The 19,921-nt window shown below is 42.8% G+C and overlaps 3 protein-coding genes across 3 annotated transcripts in view; 2 read left to right on the top strand and 1 right to left on the bottom strand.

Moving 5' to 3' along the window:
- LOC146986424 (protein NLRC3-like) overlaps positions 1-19,921 on the top strand; it is a 478,141-nt gene that overhangs the window by 67,938 nt on the left and 390,282 nt on the right. The window lies entirely within an intron of this gene.
- LOC146986429 (NLR family CARD domain-containing protein 3-like) lies at positions 228-16,105 on the top strand. Its single transcript, XM_085780474.1, has 8 exons — positions 228-307; positions 442-667; positions 818-1,241; positions 1,443-2,606; positions 2,720-2,893; positions 2,980-3,153; positions 12,904-12,950; positions 16,098-16,105. The coding sequence occupies exons 1-8, from the start codon at positions 299-301 to the stop codon at positions 16,103-16,105; spliced, it is 2,226 nt and encodes a 741-aa protein (XP_085636600.1). The 5' UTR covers positions 228-298.
- Positions 17,053-19,921, bottom strand: part of LOC146986430 (cytosolic 5'-nucleotidase 1A-like) — a gene marked incomplete at its 5' end in the record, with an annotated part of 8,901 nt that continues 6,032 nt past the window's right edge. The window contains 2 exons of the mRNA XM_085780475.1: positions 17,053-17,589; positions 18,847-18,977. Of these exons, the coding sequence (XP_085636601.1) occupies positions 17,350-17,589; positions 18,847-18,977 (371 nt within the window). The remainder of the gene's footprint in view (positions 17,590-18,846; positions 18,978-19,921) is intronic.

Raw genomic sequence — 19,921 nt, forward strand, 5'->3', positions numbered from 1 at the left:
GGCATAGGCGCTGACTTTAAAGGAGGACGAGGATCAGCTGATCAGATGTAAGCTGTAACTGACAGTCAGATTCAGGTTATTGTAGAAATGAACCAGTTTGTACGACGTGTTGTTGGACCAGGTCTGAAATCAAAGTGTCTCTGTTGTGAACGTCCTCAGGGGACATATAAAGTCCATCTTGTATTATCTCTCTGTACTGATGTTCACTTGACACTGATTCCTCCACAGAGTGGACCAGGAGAGCTCAGAGGTTCCCAGTGGTCAGTCTGCCCAGCAGCATCAAACACACCTGGACTCCATGTTTATGGTGGGTACATGTCCAACAGCTGCTGTTACATCTGTTGTGTTCACCATCATCTCCATGCTGCACGTTGGCACCAGTGGATTGTCAGTCCGTCAGGTTTTAGTTTGATGCTGTCACTCATAGAGTTTCTGTTCCAGCTGCTGGAGGAGAACATGGTCACTTTTGTGAAGAACGAGCTGAAGAAGATCCACAAGCTTCTGAGTCCAGATTACCCAGAATGCTCAGGGAGTCAGAGGGAGGATGAGGAGGTGGTGGACGGTGAGGATGAAGAGCAGAGGAGCATCAGAGAGGCGTTAGTGAAGATCACAGTGAAGCTCCTGAGGAGCAGGAAGCAGGAGGAGCTGGCTGAGCGTCTGCAGAGCAGTAAGAGGATTTCTGTAAAGATTCAACATGATGAACAAATGAGACGTTCACTGACATCAACATATGGAGGGAAACATGTTCATAGTTGTTATTTAGAAGATTTAACATGTTATATTTATTCTTGGTCTGATTTCTTGTGTCTTCATTCAGAACATTTTGCTCCAGTTTGTCGACGTAATCTCAAATCTGCCCTGAAGAAGAAGTTCCAGTGTGTGTTTGAGGGGATCTCTAAAGCAGGAAACCAAACCCTTCTGAACCAGATCTACACAGAGCTCTACATCACTGAGGGAGGGGCTGGGGGGGTCAATGATGAACATGAGGTCAGACAGATTGAAACAGCATCAAGGAAACCAGACAGACCAGAAACAACCATCAGACAAGAAGACATCTTTAAAGCCCCACCTGGAAGAGACCGACCAATCAGAACAGTGATGACAAAGGGAGTGGCTGGCATTGGGAAAACAGTCTTAACACAGAAGTTCACTCTGGACTGGGCTGAAGACAAAACCAACCAGGACATACACTTCACATTTCCCTTCACCTTCAGAGAGCTGAATGTGCTGAAAGAGAAAAAGTTCAGCTTGGTGGAACTTGTTTATCACTTCTTCTCTGAAACCAAAGAAGCAGGAATCTGCAGCTTTGACCAGTTCCAGGTCGTCTTCATCTTTGACGGTCTGGACGAGTGTCGACTTCCTCTGGACTTCCACACCACTGAGATCCTGACTGATGTGACAGAGTCCACCTCAGTCAACGTGCTGCTGATCAACCTCATCAGGGGGAAACTGCTTCCCTCTGCTCGCCTCTGGATAACCACACGACCTGCAGCAGCCAATCAGATCCCTCCTTACTGTGTTGACATGGTGACAGAGGTCAGAGGGTTCACTGACCCACAGAAGGAGGAGTACTTCAGGAAGAGGTTCAGAGATGAGGAGCAGGCCAGAAAGATCATCTCCCACATCAAAACATCACGAAGCCTCCACATTATGTGCCACATCCCAGTCTTCTGCTGGATCACTGCTACAGTTCTGGAGGAGCTGTTGAAGACCAGAGAGGGAGGAGAGCTGCCCAAGACCCTGACTGAGATGTACATCCACTTCCTGGTGGTTTATCTAAAACTGAAGAAGGTCAAGTATGATGGAGGAGCTGAGACAGATCCACACTGGAGTCCAGAGAGCAGGAAGATGATTGAGTCTCTGGGAAAACTGGCTTTTGAGCAGCTGCAGAAAGGAAACCTGATCTTTTATGAATCAGACCTGACAGAGTGTGGCATCAATATCAGAGCAGCCTCAGTGTACTCAGGAGTGTTCACACAGATCTTTAAAGAGGAGAGCGGCCTGTACCAGGACAAGGTGTTCTGCTTCGTCCATCTGAGTGTTCAGGAGTTTCTGGCTGCTCTTCATGTCCATCTGACCTTCATCAACTCTGGACTCAACCTGATGTCACGACAACAAACAACATCTCGTTGGTTTAGAGACACATCTACACCTTTCTACCAGAGCGCTGTGGACGAGGCCTTACAGAGTCCAAATGGACACCTGGACTTGTTCCTCCGCTTCCTCCTGGGTCTTTCACTGAAGACCAATCAGACTCTCCTACGAGGTCTGATGACTCAGACAGGAAGTGACTCACGGTCCAATCAGAAAACAGTTCAGTACATCAAGAAGAAGGTTAAAGAGACTCCCTCTGCAGAGAAAAGCATCAACCTGTTCCACTGTCTGAATGAACTGAATGATCGTTCTCTAGTGGAGGAGATCCAACAGTCCCTGAGATCAGGACGTCTCTCCACAGATGAACTGTCTCCTGCTCAATGGTCGGCTCTGGTCTTCATCTTACTGTCATCAGAAGAAGATCTGCATAAGTTTGATCTGAGTAAATACTCTGCTTCAGAGGAGGCTCTTCTGAGGCTGCTGCCAGTGGTCAAAGCCTCCAACAAAGCTCTGTAAGTGCAGAGATAGTTGGATTTATTCATCATTATATAAAACACTTATGTCATTTCAACAGGATAGAAAATAAATTCCTTTCTTCTTGTATTCCTCATGATCATCTCTTCAGACTGAGCAGCTGTAACCTCTCAGAGAGAAGCTGTGAAGCTCTGTCCTCAGTCTTCAGCTCCCAGTCCTCTAATCTGAGACACCTGGACCTGAGTAACAATGACCTACAGGACTCAGGAGTGAAGCTGCTGTCTGGTGGACTGGAGAGTCCACACTGTAGACTGGAGACTCTCAGGTGAGGCTCCATAAAGCTGTTTATCTGATGACACTTGAACACAGCAGCAGGTGTTGACAGTGGTTTCCTGTGTTGTGTGTGTTCAGTCTGTCAGGATGTCTGGTCACAGAGGAAGGCTGTGCTTCTCTGGTCTCAGCTCTGAGCTCCAACCCCTCCCATCTGAGAGAGCTGGACCTGAGCTACAATCATCCAGGAGCCTCAGGAGTGAAGCTGCTGTCTGCTGGACTGGAGGATCCAGACTGGAGACTGGACTCTCTCAGGTAAGGAGAGGCTGCTGCAGCCACACACACTGTCTGATAGAGGAGGAGGAGCTGGAACATTTTCTATGGCCTTGTTCACACCTGGTATTAACATCTGTCTCAGGTGATTAATGCATTGATGACATCAGATCTGATCACTCAGACCATATCCAGAGGTGGTGTAGGCCACAGTGAAGCTCCGCCCACTCCACTGACGTCCTTTGTCACAGTCTGACTCGTCCCAACACAGTTTATACTGAAGCCAAAATCTCTGAGTGTTTCAAACATGACTTCAGTGTCTCATCATGACTCACTGTGTCATATTCAGGAGAAGAGATGTCAGGGATGAAACCAGCTGTTGGCAGCTGTGCTCTGAGTCTCTCCAGATGTTTGGATCAGACTTTTTTTCAGAGTTTATCAGGAAACATTTCAGCTACAGCTGGTTTAACTGCTCCTGAACCAACAGAGTGTTTCACCTGAACAGTCCCAGAGACTGTGGGCAAGGCAAGGCAATTTTATTTGTATAGCCAGTTTTTAAACGCACCGAATACAATAACTATGCACTGGATTCTGTATTTTTCCACACACTTGCTACAGGCCTCCATACCATCCACACACCCCATACAGCCCCCACCCCCCCATTTACCAACTTATTTATTATAAACTTGAGGCCAGTCGACATGTGCAATTTCTCCCAAAATTATTATGACCAGTCAGTGGCGTAGCTGGGCTGTATTCCACATGGGTTTTGAGGTCCAAGGGGCCCGCGTGCGCAGCGGGCCACATTGCACACACAAATAGAGTACAGAAAAAATCATATTTTAGATGAGTGTCCTTCAGAATGATGCTGCTAAATCTCAAAACCTCTATCAAATGATTGTACAATGTATGAACATTATCTCTGCAGTGGTTGATTCTGATAAAGTGTGCTGTTACTGTTGTAACGAATGTGAGCTGGAAAGACTGAAATGTTGTTGTTGCTACAACTTTAAATAAAGTTGAAAAAAAATGTAAAAAAAATAAACAACAAAGGTTTGGCCGCTCCTAAAGCCCGTCCGGACCGATTTAGATGTAGCTAACACCTGTCAAAGTTCTGTTCAAACTGGAAATATTGTGGATTTACCTTACAGTCTATGGCAGGGGTGCTCACACTTTTTCAGCCTGAGAGCTACTTTTCAAGTGACCAAGTCAAAATGATCTACCAACATTATTGATGATTCACGTTTATTTATATAGCCTAGTATATGAACATACATAACACTTCATATACAATATGTAGGTGTAGCCTACCTTTCATAACTGCATGAATCCATATGGCACAATAAATGTCCATACATTTTTGGTCATCCAGTCGTTTGTCGGACTATGCGGGGGTTAATAGCGCTGCAGCTGCATTTACCGTGCGCCCCTGTCTGTATGTGAACCTGTGTCTGTCTATGTGCAGGCAGAGATAAGAGATGGTGTTTTTTTAATAATCATGCTAGCGTTTCACCATCTCTCATCTCCGCCAGTCAGCCTCTCAACCTGCCGCCTCTCTCGCGTGCGGGCGCACCGCACGTAAACACACGTGAGGAAATTTTTTTTTTTCTGTGTTAATTAGTGGGAAACACTGATCAAGCTGTGCGTACGCACAGCTCTCCGCAATATTCCATTGATAAATCACACCGGACCCAAGAATGGTGCAGACATGAACACACCTCATATTCCACCCACAGAATGCCTCAGCACAACATGGTCAGCACGTGCATAATTAAGTAGCCATGTGCTCTGTGGAGCTGCAACAAAGTAACAACAAAGTAACAACAAAGACAACGGGCGGAGAGCGTGACTCACCCGGGATGATGCTTCGGCGGACCTGCCCTTGCTTTTGAGGTCGGTTGTGAGAAAAATGCCTGCTGTCCAGACAACTGTGTTTTTTTAAATATAGCCTACTTTTTTTTTTGTTCTTCATCACACGATCGACCCAATCGTAATGAGCACCCCTGGTCTATGAGATTTACCCATAAAACAAACTTTTCACGGCAAAACAGCAAAGGTAAGAGGAAATGTACAACCATGTTTTGGTCAAGCAGTGACTGTGTGTGCTGGACTTTGCTGGTTGTTGGCTTCTCTCTCTGCCGTGCTGCTGTGCAGCCGCGGCTGCTATGTAACGTTCCAATCTTTGTAGCCCTTTCATATGAGCGGTAGCTGTGTACTGTTTTGCATAATGCACAGTTAAGTAGTATACGAGCCAGAAATGTGGCGACTGGGTCCACACACAGGTGCTTCATGAAGTTTGATGTTTAGTTGTTTATTTGAGTAGTGTTTGGGCTGTGTTTGGGTCATAGAAACATGGTTTTTACACGTTGTAGACCAGCTTCTGTTGTTTAATTTGATGTAATAGACGCATGGATCAGCTCAAATAGGGAGGGGCCGCGCCCGCTCATATCCCCCCTTAATATGCAACATAATGCAGTGACCCAGTCTGATGTTACACTCTGTGCTACCTGCCTCTGCGACGGAAGGCAGCCGCGGTCAATCGAGTCCCGAACCTCCCTATGACCAGCCCGCCCCTGATTTAAACCAAAAAAATAAAAATAAAAATAAAAATCCTCGGCAGTGTGTGGGGGGGCCGCAGGATTTCACCACAAGAGGGCCCATGGGTTTACAAAACCCACCAACCCTACGTCATCTACGCCACTGTGACCAGTATTGTTACTATTATTATCACATATTTTAAAACACTAATGTCGAGCACTACTGTACAGTTTTATTTATAGCCCCTTTTAAACTCTATTTTTTATACTTGTCTGATTTGCACTACACTGTATAATGTTATAATTGTATCATGCTGTATTATTTAGTTTTCTATGACAGATTGCTGTCTACACACTTGCATTTACTTGAATGTACTATTATTATTATTGTTTTGATTTTCATTTACTTGAATGTATTATTGTTATTATTGTTTGATCTTCCCTTAAGGACCGTGCCTAATAACATCCGGCAGGGGGACTAGCAATGTAAATCAGCCTAAGGCTGCAATTGGGTACAGCCGCACCCCCTTGGAGGGAGTGCTGAATGTTGTACATTGTCCTCCATAGCAAATAAATAAATTGAAATTAAAATTTTAAAAAACAGTTTTCTTCAAAGGGCTTTACATGGCATCATAACAACATCCTCTGCCCTTAGACCCTCACACTGACTGAGGATAAACTCCATAGATAGGCGCCAAAGTCACATTATTGCGACAGGCAGCATGCTTGGATAAAACAGCCCATATCTTTAAATCTACTGCCCTATATTGTTACTGCTTGGTACCACTAGATGGCGAACACCTTCATCTTCAATCCTGACGTCATTTGTGGGTGTGTTTTTCTACAAAATATCTGAGAAAAAAAAGTTTGATTTGACTTTTTCTCGCAGCTCGGAGCGACCGGGAAGTGATCTTCAGGTCTTGAGAAACACCGTGCGCACCCCCACACACCACAGACACACACACACACTCGTCGACCCCTGTTCCTTTACTTTGAGGATGAGATGTCAATATAATTTTTTTTCCTGTGTACATATGTTCCAAATTCAGTTTTACTGGAAGTCACGTAATCCAATGGGGCTGCCAGGCGGTGACGTCACAATATGCAAATTAGATGAGTACATTTACTCCCATCACAAACTTTAGGTCATTGTGAATAATTTTCTCATTTACACCATAGATTTATTTCTGTCCACTTAAAAGCTACAGCCTTGTGAAATCCTGAAATCCAAACTTAATATTTTCCTAAATAAACTCGGGCGCCTAGAGGGTTAACAGGGAAAAATTGGAGAAACCTCAGGGTGAGCAACAGAGGAGGGATCCCTCAGGACAGGCAGACGTGCAGTAGATGTTGTTACAGATGTAGTATGGAAAAGTATACTAATATGTTCAACTCTCCTAATTTACTTTACTCAGGTAAGTGTCCGGAATAAACAGGACGACAGAGAGATGTGTCGATAAATAAGTTACAATTTTTATTAACAATGATCTAAGACACAGAGTAAAAAGAGTATCAGGGCAATATAGAATGATTTCATTTGGGGCTGGTAATGGTGGACCCAGTAACTTCAAGCAACCAGACCAGATTACAGGACAAGGTATTTAGGGACCAAAACACCACACTTCTATAAGGTTACTAAAATATGGTACCAAATACACATCACACACATGCTCAAATTACACAAGAATAAGGTGCTTAGACACTTAAAATCACAGCAAAAAGGTGCCCCAAAAAGGCCTGTGTGTCTGGTCTGTTTCTTAAATAAAGCAAAAAATAGAAAACAAATAAAGAAACATAAACCCACTAGGAAATCAATAAATCACAGAAACAAAGGCCCGCCCTAACAAACTCATGTGGGGAGAAAAACAGCGACAGTCCTGTCTAATGAACAATTCCTGTAAGCATAAAACACATTTCTTATTTACACTCATAAACAAAACGCATGCTCCTAAAATTATTTATACATGTATATATGCAGCGCGTCCCCATCCGCCGACTGGCCAAAACTAATTACAAGAAAAAACATATTACACTCTACGTTCATGAATGAATTTGCATAAACCCTCATGCAACATTGTATAAGACTCACATATAACAGTGTAGTTTTGAGGACCCGTGTCCCTGGGTTTGAGCCACAATTGTCCGGATTCTGAAGGAATCAACACAGTAAACAGACAATTACCCTGCCGTACGGCATGCGCATAAACAGTGATTAATTATTAACTACATTTGTCAATAAAAGTTTGTATACCTGATTTTTTAAATTCAGCGGCTACTGAGCAAAGCCTGGCGTCCCCTCACGCTGGCCGCGTTAGTGTGTTCAGTAGCAATGACCCGGCAGAGGAACAGAGAGAGCGGAACCTGTTACCTGCCTACCTAAATAACCTCCCCAGGTGAGGACACGGCGCCGCCCGCTGGCGAGGACCCCATTACACAGACAAGAAAACAGTTTATAACACAGATAGTGGGAAACATGGCAATGTTAACAAGAGCTGATGGAGGCAGCTTCTGGTAGGCAAGGGAGGCAGGGAGAGCAGGCTAGCTTGATGGGAGGACTGGATGGCAGACTGGTTCATGGGAAGGGAGAACAGGCTGGTTTAAAGGGGACCTATTATGCTCCTTTTTGCACAAACTAAAATAGTTCCTGGGTGTCTTAAAGACATGTCTGTGACGTGCTTCGGTCAAAATACCCCAAAGATCAAACATCACAGCATTCTCAAAAACAGGGCTCTGCAAAACGGTCTGTTTCAGTGGCCCCTCCCCTTAAATGCAAATGAACCACTCCCTCAGCATTGCGTTACCATGACGATGTCTACTACTAGTACCTATACTGATTTGGCCAAAATGTAGTATGCAAACAAAAGCTAAATCTGCAGTAGGCAAATTGCCAGATCTCCAGTATGCATCTGACCAGTCTACATTGTGTAATGAAATGTGCCCATGACCTAGTCTCACCCTAACCAAAGATGGTATGGAGTAGTCTTTGCCATAGGCTACTGTAACCATGTAACATGTAATATAAAAATGCAAAAATAAATATATAAAATAAATTTAAAATATATGCAGACTGGTCAGTTCATTGTAAAACAGTTATTTATTGATGTAAATGTGGTGATTTGTGCACATAGACTACAGCAGCACTGCTCCTCTCTATCCTCCTCCTTCTCACAGCTTCACTTTTCATTCAAACTAATTCAACTGCCACAAGATTTCATCAATGAGACCAACATTCTGCTAAATAGACTAACCACACGGCGGTAAACGTCTAAAAAACCTGCGGGTATGTTTATTAGCGATGGTTTTCTCTACCGCGATGAGCACGGACACCTGCCCGGCCAAGGAGGCCTGCAGACGGGCTCTGCCTGTGTGAGGAGCCGCTGCAGCTCCGGAGCTCCGGTGCTCCGGCGGTCCAGCGTTACGTCGGTCCGGCGAACAACGTCGCCCCGGCGGTACGTCGCTCCTCACACAGGTACAGCTTCACTTACACGAAACGTCGGCGTAAACTTCTAAATAAAACTTAGTAAAGTGACGCTACAGCGCTACAACATGCAGGGAAGAAGCAGGAAGTAGTCCGCTCCGCTCTCCGCTGTGACCCCAGGCACAACAGAGCAGCATGGGAGGAGGCGGGGCCGGCTGGAGCAGAGACCTCAGCATGACCATGTAAGTCCGGCACGCATCGACGTAGACGCGAGCTCATGTCAAAAAAAACTCAGCGCAACCGAGTGTAACAGGTGTGCAGAGAAATCCCAATTATCTAGCAGGGTTTACCTCCAAATGCATTAACCTCAGGATATGACACTTCCACGGCCTCTAGAACCATTATCCAACATTTTAAACATATATAAAAGTCTGAAAAGCTGGAAAAGCATAATAGGTCCCCTTTAACAGCAGGGGAAAGGGGGGGGGGACTGTAGACACCTTTGAGTGTGGACACACTAACAACAACACAACAACAAGAATCAAACCATGTCCACTGCTCAGAGACATAATTTGTCTCCCAGCGTCTCCAACCAAGAAAGAAATTAGAGACAGAAACCAGGCGGCACCATCAGGTCTCTGTCTGGTCAGATATTGATGATCAATAATCAGCTCAGTCTCTCTGAGATCCTGATCTTGTCCTGATGAGATCTGTTGTTGTGTTGAGGAGACAGTAAATCACAAGTGTGACATCCAGATGTCATCACTGTCCAGAGGCCTGGAGCTGTCAATCAGAAGAGAGTGAGTGTAGTGAACAGTGTAATAATTAGAGATGGTCCCATCAGGTTTTTTGGGACCGATACCGATCACAGAGTTAGTCAAGGTGGTGGTGGTGGTGGTGGTGGGGGGAGGCGGTGTTGCTGCATACTGTCCACTGTTGAGGGTGGGGGGATTCAAATAAAATTCAATAAAAAAAATCACATTTTGGCCTAAAACATTATTGTTTGATGTTTATTGTTTAGATATTTAAATTTTATTAAAAACTGAAAGCTCCTGTCACCTTTTCCACAGTCAACCACCAGTAATAGAGATATTTTGCCTCGATTGTGGGTCTGTCATATTCAACACTGGCTGATGAATATGACTTAAATGGATATACCTGTGTAAAAAAATACTCTGGTAAAAGTAGAAGTACTGATTCAACTCCTTTACTCAAGTAGTAGGGGAGAGTGGGGTAAAGTGAGACATTTTTTACATTTGCTCCTAAAATGATTTATCAGTAAAATTTACACATTTCCCATTAATTCAGGATGTTTCCTAGCAATGGAAATTATCAGAATGTATTTAGAATGAAAGGCAGTGAAAATATGATTGTTTAAAAAAAAAAAAAGTGGTCTCGTGTCTCACTTTACCCCAGCTCAGGGGTAAACTGAGACAGACTAGAGAAATCAAGGGGGTAAACTTACTTTTTCCACTCTACTACCATAACAACACATGTTGTAACAGTTAGAGTCCTGACAGCTAGCTTGACAACCACACTTTCCAGAACTAATGTCGTACTAGTAGCAGAATCATTGGGATTGGTCAATTAAGCACTTTTTTTTCTAAACACAAAGTGACTCAAGAACAAAATCAAATACAACACAAAATGTTTTAATTAACATTCAAATGACAGATATAACCAGTTAGATTAGAATGCAGTCTGGGGTCAGGTTGTAGGCCCTGACAATCGTGACCATTTTGATCAAAAGTCCTCTTGTATGTGGGGGGAGCCGACAAAGTGGAATGTGACTAAAATTGAGTTTATTAACCAATAAAGAAGTGAGCTGACTGAGAGCACATAGCATAACAAAGCAGTGTGGCTACAGATCATGTTTGATCACGTGAGATTTCTGGCTTGGGGGACGGGATTCTAGTGTAAAACTTTGTGTGTGGTGCTCACAGTGTCTCACTCTTGGATTTATTATAATACATCCATGGTCTCACTTTACCCCAACACCCCCATTTTAGAAAAAACGACCTCTCTTAGAAATTCAGGCTAATTTTCAGCCAGCATCATCACATGGTTTTATGTGTTGGTAGTTCATCATCATGTATCATATACGTTTTTCTACCTGAATCAATTTGCTTTGGCACAACAGTTGATTAAGTTGACAGCAAGAAAATTTACTTTTACATGCAAAAATAACATTTTTGTGAAAAAATACATGCTTTCCACAACATCATGAGGTCCTCTCCTTCATGACCATGGGGAAAAGGAAGGGGCTTGAAAACATAATGGTCAGATGACCATAAATGTGTTCCGTTTTCTAGATACAGTTGGTGTCTCACATTACCCCACTCTCCCCTAAGAAGGTACAGGCTCTGAAATGAACTTAAATGTAAAAGGGGGCTTCTTTGCTCTGGCCCCCCAGACTCTAGGACCAGCCCTGCTACCCATAACGTTTTTTTCAGTCAGGAGTCTTCATATTCCTGCTCTGTCTGCACATTGTTGGACTTTCCTTCAGTAGAGGATTTTGATGAGCAGACACTATTACAGCATCTTACTGGGAGTGACACTGAGTCACACACCTAAGGGGAAAAAAAATCGTTTTCTGTCGCTTGGTTGGTTGAAACAAGTAGCCTAACGAGTCTGTTTTGATAACGTAAGGAGTAGCTTATTTTGTTTAATTTTGGAATCCAGCCGTGGGGTTCGGTCTGTGGTCTATCCGGGAGAGTCTCACACACACACACACATACTAGTCTGTATGTATAATGCAATCGGATCACGATACTTCGATCGTTTTTTGTTTTTTTATCATATCGGCCCGATCCGATCAGTTGCCAATCGATTGGCACCATCTCTAGTAATAATCAATGTTTGTGGCTGAATGTGTGTGTGATCAAACAGCTGTTTTCAGACTGTGTGTGCTGCTCAAACACGTCTGACTCCAGATCAGATGAAGCCACAAAGTGGCTCCTTAATGAAAGTCTCCAGCAGCTGGAGCTTCACTTCCTGTCTGAGTCCATGTGCTCTGAGCTGAGCCTGGTTCTCTCTGCTCTACAGTTTCTCTGCTTCCTCTGGACTCTGACTTCAAGTCCAGTAAAAATGTGTGGACAGGTTTGATGGAGCTCAGGACTGGTCCTGAGGACGGCTGCTTTGTTCCACATGATGTGACTGATCTCAGTGAGTCAGTGTGTTGCAGCTGATCTGTGTGAAGAGCAGAGAAGAACAGTCATTGATCATGAGATCCTGATCCGTCCTGTCACTGTGATCAGATGGTTTCTATTAGAGCTCCTTCATCCACTCACTGCTGCTGTGGCTCCTGTGGAAACCTGCTCACAGCCTCATTCTTCAGCTTCCTGGGGAGTTTTCTTCAAACAAACACAAGTTGTGTTCACACTCAGTGTTTCTCACTAAACTCACTGTTTCACTGAGCTCTAACAAACATGTTGAGTGTGTTTCCTTCCTCATCAAACACTGAAACCATCCACTGTTCACAGCTGCACTCTTCTTCTTCTTCTTCTTCTTCTTTTTCACCTGTTGTGTCTTCATCTTATTTGCTGTGACGTGTGTTTGTGCAGCTTGAGAGTCAGAGAGTGAAAGTGTGTGTCTGACACTGCAGTGACATCACATGGAGAAAACACATGATGAAGTGTTTCCTCCTCGTCTCCTCCTGCTCTGTATCATCACTAGATAAAGACTCCAGCTCCTTCTTCTCTGTGCTCAGTGTTCATCCATACATACCAGCCTCCATGTGAACACAGTGATAAAACAGTGTGTGTGTGAGAGCCATGTAATGTCCATGTGTGCATGCTGACAGAGAACGTGCTGCTCTGACCCCCCTCCTCCGTTCAGGGTGGAGCCTGCTGGAGTCAGATGGTTGACACCAGGTCCATGGAGATGTAAGTGTGTTTTTACTTTATTTTTACTTACTTATTTAAAAAAAACTGTTAAAAATAACATGATTCAGAAATATGACCTGGTGTAAATGTAATAAAACCACACGTAAAGGTGTATACACATACATGTGCATAAGTGTCTGCGTGTGTACATGTATGTGTGAACATTTTTGTTTGCATGGATTTCTATACAGATATTGGTGTTTATGTATTTATGTGTATATGTGCGCATGTGATAGTAAATTTATATATGTGTCTATACTGCATGTAGCATGTCAACACTTAATAGAAATGTATTAAGATGATGAGTAGCTGGGCTGCAGCCGCACAATTTATTTATTTTTATTTATTTTTTTATTTTTTTATTATTATTATTTTTTTTATAAATAAAAATACAAATTCCACACACAAGACAAACAAACAAAGCAAAAAACAAACAAACCCAAGAAAAATAACAAAATAAACAAACAATTAAAAAAATAATAAAATAAAAATAAAAACCCTGTATGCTGTTTCATATGGTACAACAGAAATAAGCTACTAATTCCTCTTTAGACGCAAAAACCACAACAACAACAACAGCAAAAACACTCCACCCTAAACAGAGTATATGCAATTAAATAAAGGTCCCCCAAACAAATGCCAGTAAAGAAAAAAAAACATAATTCTGCACAAAGATAGGCTACACCTCCAAGCCATAATTTAAATAAAGCATAAATTAAAATAGCCCAGGAATATAGGCAATAGCATTAGACCAAACAGCTAATGTCTCAATTTTCCAACAGACAGATATCATAAAACAATACAACCCAGACTTTATTCATTACAATACTTGGTTCAAACCTTGGTTCAATGGGAGATGTTTATCCAACAGATCTGACAGTGTTTGAGCGACGTGGACCCAAAGAGTTTTTACTGTTACACAATCCCAAAACATATGCATGTAGGTTCCAACTTTTGAATGAGGACACCTATCACAAAGATCGCTGGCAGTCAGTTTGAATCTAAACCTACGTTCGGGAGAGAAATAAACTCTATGAACAAATTTAAAATGAATTAGCTGCTGGGCAAGATTTTTGGACGAAAAAAAAAACATAATTCCAAATCATAGGCCAATCCAATTTGAAACCCAGCTCATGAAGGTCTCCGTCCCAGACCGATGTGATAGCTAAAGACTTAATATTATGTTTTAATAACCAGTCATAAAAAGAAGTAACAAACCCGGACTTTGAGGCAGAAAGAAGACGTTGTAGTATAGGGTGTGAGCCTAACGGGCGGTCCCATGGTACTCCGTATGTTTTTAGAGCCGTGCGGAGTCTGAGATAGAAAAACCAGGAGGAACCTGGCAGTGAGTACGACTCTTTGAGATCCTGAAAGGAACGGAGACCTTGTTGATTAAAAATATCACTAAGAACATTTATGCCCTGATGAGCCCATTTGGGAAAGTGGAAAGGCATGGAATCAGTTAACAGATAATTATTATTCCATATAGGTGTTAAATCATGAAACCTACAATTACTACACTGTAAATATTTAAGTATTTGATACCAGACAGTCAGAGAATTTGATATAATAGACCCCACATGTAACCGTGTCGTCCTAATCTTTGCTCCGCAAGATAACAGATCCTGCAGTCTAAAAGGGTGACATAAAGCATTCTCAAGAGTTCGCCATGGAACACAGGAGGAAGAATCGAGCCATACTGTCAGCGATCTTAACAGGAAAGACCAATAATACATTTTAAAGTTGGGTAACGAAAGTCCGCCTAATACTTTGGGACGTGATAGGGTGGAAAAACTAATTAAAGGGCGCTTGCCTTTCCAAAGAAAATTTCTGCATATTGCCTCCAAGTCCTTAACTTACAAGGAGGTGAAAGAGGAAGCATGGAGAAAATAAAATTGATGCGGGGAAGAATATTCATTTTAATAACTGAGATACGGCCATGAAGAGTCATATGCAAGGGAGACCATTTAGTTAAGTCACTATTAATTTTAGACAAGATTATGGTATAGTTATAGGAAGGGTGGGGAGAATTATTATTCACTTTTATTTTATGTCACTTTTGTTGTAAACGTTCTTTGTTGATGTTTTTCTTCTTCTTCTTCCATTTCTTCTTTGCATGGATGTAGGTACTATCTAATTTGTGAATTAATTCTTTGTAACAAGGGGTAGACAATATAAGTTTGCTTCTTTCTGCCCCCTTTCATTCAAGAGTTACAGTATTGTCATTGTTTATTTTATTTTTTGTTTTTATGCTCGATAAATGAATGAAATAAATAAATAAACTAAACTAAACTAACTAAACTTTGAGCAGCACATTCAACCATCTTCACACTGTCACATCACTGACGTCATGAGTCTTCATCAAACTGTCAATAACTGATCACATGATCAATAACTGCAGCTGTGTCTTGTTCTCTCCATCAGATTCCTGTCGACTCACAATCGACACAAACACAGTGAACAGAAACATCAAACTGTCTGACAACAACAGGAAGGCGACACTTATGATGGAGCATCAGTCATATCCTGATCATCCAGACAGATTTGCCCAGTGGCCTCAGCTGCTGTGTTCAACTGGTCTGACTGGTCGCTGCTACTGGGAGGTCGAGCGGCGAGGAAGGGTTAATATATCAGTGAGTTACAGAGGAATCAGCAGGAAAGCAGCCAGTGATGACTGTGTGTTTGGAGGAAATGATCAGTCCTGGAGTCTGAGCAGCTCTGATGATGGTTACTACGTCAGGCACAATAACAGACTGACAGACGTCACCTCCTCCTCCTCCTCCTCCTCCTCCTCCTCCTCCTCTGTCTCTAACAGAGTAGCAGTGTATGTGGACTGTCCTGCTGGCTCTCTGTCCTTCTACAGAGTCTCCTCTGACTCACTGATCCACCTCTACACCTTCAACACCACCTTCACTCAACCTCTGTATCCTGGGTTTGGAGTCTATCCTGGTTCCTCAGTGTCTCTGTGTTGAGTGAATCAGAGTCTCCTCCTGTCACAGAAACCTTCTCACTGTTGAACAGACAGTTCAGTCTCTACATGTCTGTCTCTGTCTCTCACTCACATTATCACATTCATGGATTAAATCAGTTGATTTTTAAAAATATTTTCTCAATGATTCTTGTAAACTTCTTCCTCTTCCTTTAAAGATGGATGATTCATGTTGAACTTTACAGGCTGTTTGTGAGCTGGTCACAGGTAAACAGACACAACAATAAACACAACTGGAAACAAACATAATGTTGTATAGACGCTGAATATAATGAATTACATGTGATTTCTTTTTCTTTCAGCTAATGATTTTTCTGTTAACATGCCGCTGAGATAATTATTAAACTGTATTCATCTCTGTCCTGTAAATAATTTGATGTGAAATAATTAAGCAATATTGATATATTGCTTTTGTGTTGCTTTTATAAAACAGTTACCAATAAAGACAATATGAAAGAGGAATACGCAATCAATTTAATGTAGTTTTTATTCAACCAGAAATATTATCTAATCAAAAAGCCCCACTGTGAAAAAAACAGTCCCATCTCTCCGGACGTTCGCTCTGCATCTCGTCTTTTTCTCCTCTATTTTTAATAATCTGACGATGTGTGGCTGGTTGCTACTTTGCTGGTAGGAGGTAAAGCTAGAGGAGGACGCCGCAAAATAAATGTGCTGGTAGGATTTATCTGATCTGAAAACTGATCTCAGGCACATTTGGTCTTTACATTGATAAAAGGAAAAGGTTAATCTACCTCTTTATTTTGGCATTCCCACATAGGCTGTATGAACATATCACACCACCCCTTGTCATTAAGACAAAGTGACATGTAAAAAAAAATCCTCATGTGGGCAGAGATCTTAGTAACCCCCCAATGTTTAACCCAAAGTTACGCCTATGATGCCCGCACTGGTCAAAACAAGACACCACACCAACAGACACAAAACCTGTTTTTAATATTTTATTTATGTAATAAAATACATAATCTCTAATCTCTCTGCAACAAACGACAGAAACAAATGTAACAGTTTGGGTTTAACCACCTGTGTGTGACGACCTTCAAACTAAAACACTCGATAATAATAATCAATTGTTTGATTTTCCTAAAGCTTTAACCTAAAATCTTCTGAGTTCAGAGTTAATTCTCTCTTAAACCAAACACCGATCATAACCTGATCAGACCTGAACTCATCAATAGCCCAATCACCAATCAATAGACGAACAGTGAAAGTGAATCAGAGTCAAACAGCATTGAGTTCAGACGTGAGGTCATCGATCAGTGACCTCATCATGAACAATAAACAGAAACTCTGAGGTTGAACCTTTGACCTTCAGTCAGACTGACGATCTGAACTTTCTCTTAAAGACACAGTGAACGTTTCTTTGTGAGGTCATGCGACGTTGTGATGTCATCACTCCTCCAGGCTGCCGTCGCTGAGCAGGAAATGAGGTCTGACCAGCGACAGCATGGGGCCCCTCGGGGCCCCGGCCAGACAGTACGCCTCGTCCGGCCCGACGCCCCGAGACCGCAGCGTCCTCAGCGCGGCGCAGCAGCTCTCTCTGCCGCCGCGCGCCGTCACCATGACGAAGCTGAGCGGGCTGTCGACCATGCCGAACCTCCGCCGCATCTCACCGAGCCGAGCCGACAAACTCTGCAAAAGGAGAGAGACAGTGAACGCAACCTCCAGGTCAGAGCAGAGGACGACCAGACAAGGCCGTTTTATTTGTATCGCCCGTTTTTACAAACAGTTTGTCTCAAAGGGCTTCACATCCCATCATAACAACATCCTCTGCCCTTTGACCCTCACATCCACTGAGGAAAAACTCCATGGAAAACCCTTTTAAAGGACAATTCCAGGTGAATTCAACTCGGGGGTGTATGTTCCTAACATTTTAGGTCTAAAAGAAGGAATGTGAAGATTTTCAGTTTAATTGCTCCTGTTTTGTGGTAGTTGTGTCTGTCCCCGCATCGCCACGGCAGCAATGAATGGGAGCGGATGTAAGTTCCGCTGCTTAGGCTGTTTACATCCCTCAAAGCTGTAATTTTTTTCCACAGACAGCGTCAGATGGCTACTCAAACATGCACCGAGAAGTTTATTTACTTCAAGCAAGCTGACATGTTTGTAAAACTAGATCTAATTCAAAGTCTCCCGGAGTCTCGTGCGCGGTGTGTTCAGGTGCAGTGGGAAAGCTCCCGTTTGTGTCATAAACACAGGAATATCAACTCTTGACTTGCTTCAAGTAAAAAAAAACTTATCAGCGCATGTTTGAGTAGCCACCTGACGCTGTCTGTGGAAAAAAATGTACACTTGAAGCAAATCAAGAGTTGATATTCCTGTGTTTATGACACAAACGGGAGCTTTCCCACTGCACCTGAACACACCAGCACTGCAACTTGGGTCTGGCGCGAGACTCCGGGAGACTTTGAATTAGATCTAGTTTTACAAACATGTCGGCTTGCTTGAAGTAAATAAACTTCTCGGTGCATGTTTGAGTCGCCATCTGACGCTGTCTGTGGAAAAAAAATTACAGCTTTGTGGGATGTAAACAGCCTAAACAGCAGAACTTGCATCCGCTCCCATTCATTGCTGCCGTGGCGATGCGGGGACAGACACAACTACCACAAAACGGGAGCAACTAAACTGCAAATCTTCACATTCCTTCTTTTAGACCTAAAATGATAGGAACATACACCCCCGAGTTGAATTCACCTGGAATTGTCCTTTAAAAGGGAAAAACTGGAGAAGCCTCAGAGTGAGCAACAGAGGAGGGATCCCTCCCCCAGGACAGGCAGTAGATGTCGTATACAGACAAGTTTATACTGTATCAAACAGTTTATAACATGGAATATGGGAAAGGTTAACAAGAGCTGATGAAAGAGGCAGCTGGCGGCGGCGGCGAGTAGCTACCTGAGCGGCCCGTTGACACGCCGACGCCGGGCTGACGTCGGGCTGGACGACGGCGTCGCCACAGAATAAAACTCTGAGCTGCTCAGACGAACAGGAAGCCGTCTGCTGGTCCAACAGCGCCGAGAGGACGCCTGGACCGAGGACAAGGAGGATTCACCTTCTGACACCACACTCACCAATACACCGTCAATACATGATTAGAGCTGCAACAATGAATCAACTAATCGAACAATAATTGATTATTAAATTAATCATCAACTATTTTGATAATCGATCAGATGGGTAGTTTTTTTAAAGGGATAGTTCAACATTTTGGCAAACTGGCCCATTGCCATAATCCTTATAGTCATAGCAGTAGGTTCATTACCTTTAATTGTCGGTGCAAGCTGTTTTTAGAACGGCGGAGCAGAGCCGTGAGCTGCTCAGAGCTACGCTACGGGGGCTAGTGGGATTTCTTGGTTTCCCTCATAAAACTCATCAAATACACAATCCAACAACTCCACAACGCTCTGGTGGACAAGTTGTGACCTGCACATTCACCACGCTATGAGATAATAACACAACGTTATGAGACAGAGTTGTTTTAGAGGGAAATGCAGAGACTGCTTGATGAAAAACTGTCCCTGAAGGCAACGTGCATCGGCGGTTTTGCATTTGCCTCGAAAACAACTCTGCACTGACAATTAAAGGAAACAAACCTACTGCTAATAAGGGATTATGGCAGTGGGCCAATTTGTCAAAATGTTGAACTGTCCCTTTAAGAGAAAAAAAAGTCAAAATTCTTTGATTTCAGCTTCTTAAATGTGAATATTTCTGGTTTATTTGTTCCTTTATGACAATAACAAACAATAAACTGAGTCTCTCTTTGGTTTGTGAAGAAAACAAGACATTTGAGGACGTCGTCTTGTGGTTTGGGAAACACTGATTTGGCATTTTTTAACATTTTATTGACCAAACAACTAATCGATTAATCGTTTAAATAATCAACAGATTAATCGATGACAAAAATAATCATCAGTTGCATCCCTATACACGATCAATCCATTACCAATATGTTAGCAATGGAGGGGAACTT

Source organism: Trachurus japonicus, chromosome 6 (assembly GCF_045865225.1).
Source record: "Trachurus japonicus isolate A0001 chromosome 6, Traja_1.0".
Lineage (NCBI taxonomy): Eukaryota > Metazoa > Chordata > Actinopteri > Carangiformes > Carangidae > Trachurus > Trachurus japonicus.

Bases quoted from the DNA above. Each gene is read 5' to 3' on its own strand.
- LOC146986429 (XM_085780474.1), top strand. The intron at 668-817 runs GTAAGAGGATTT...GTCTTCATTCAG, and splicing joins GGCTGAGCGTCTGCAGAGCA to AACATTTTGCTCCAGTTTGT. The intron at 2,894-2,979 runs GTGAGGCTCCAT...GTGTGTGTTCAG, and splicing joins TGTAGACTGGAGACTCTCAG to TCTGTCAGGATGTCTGGTCA.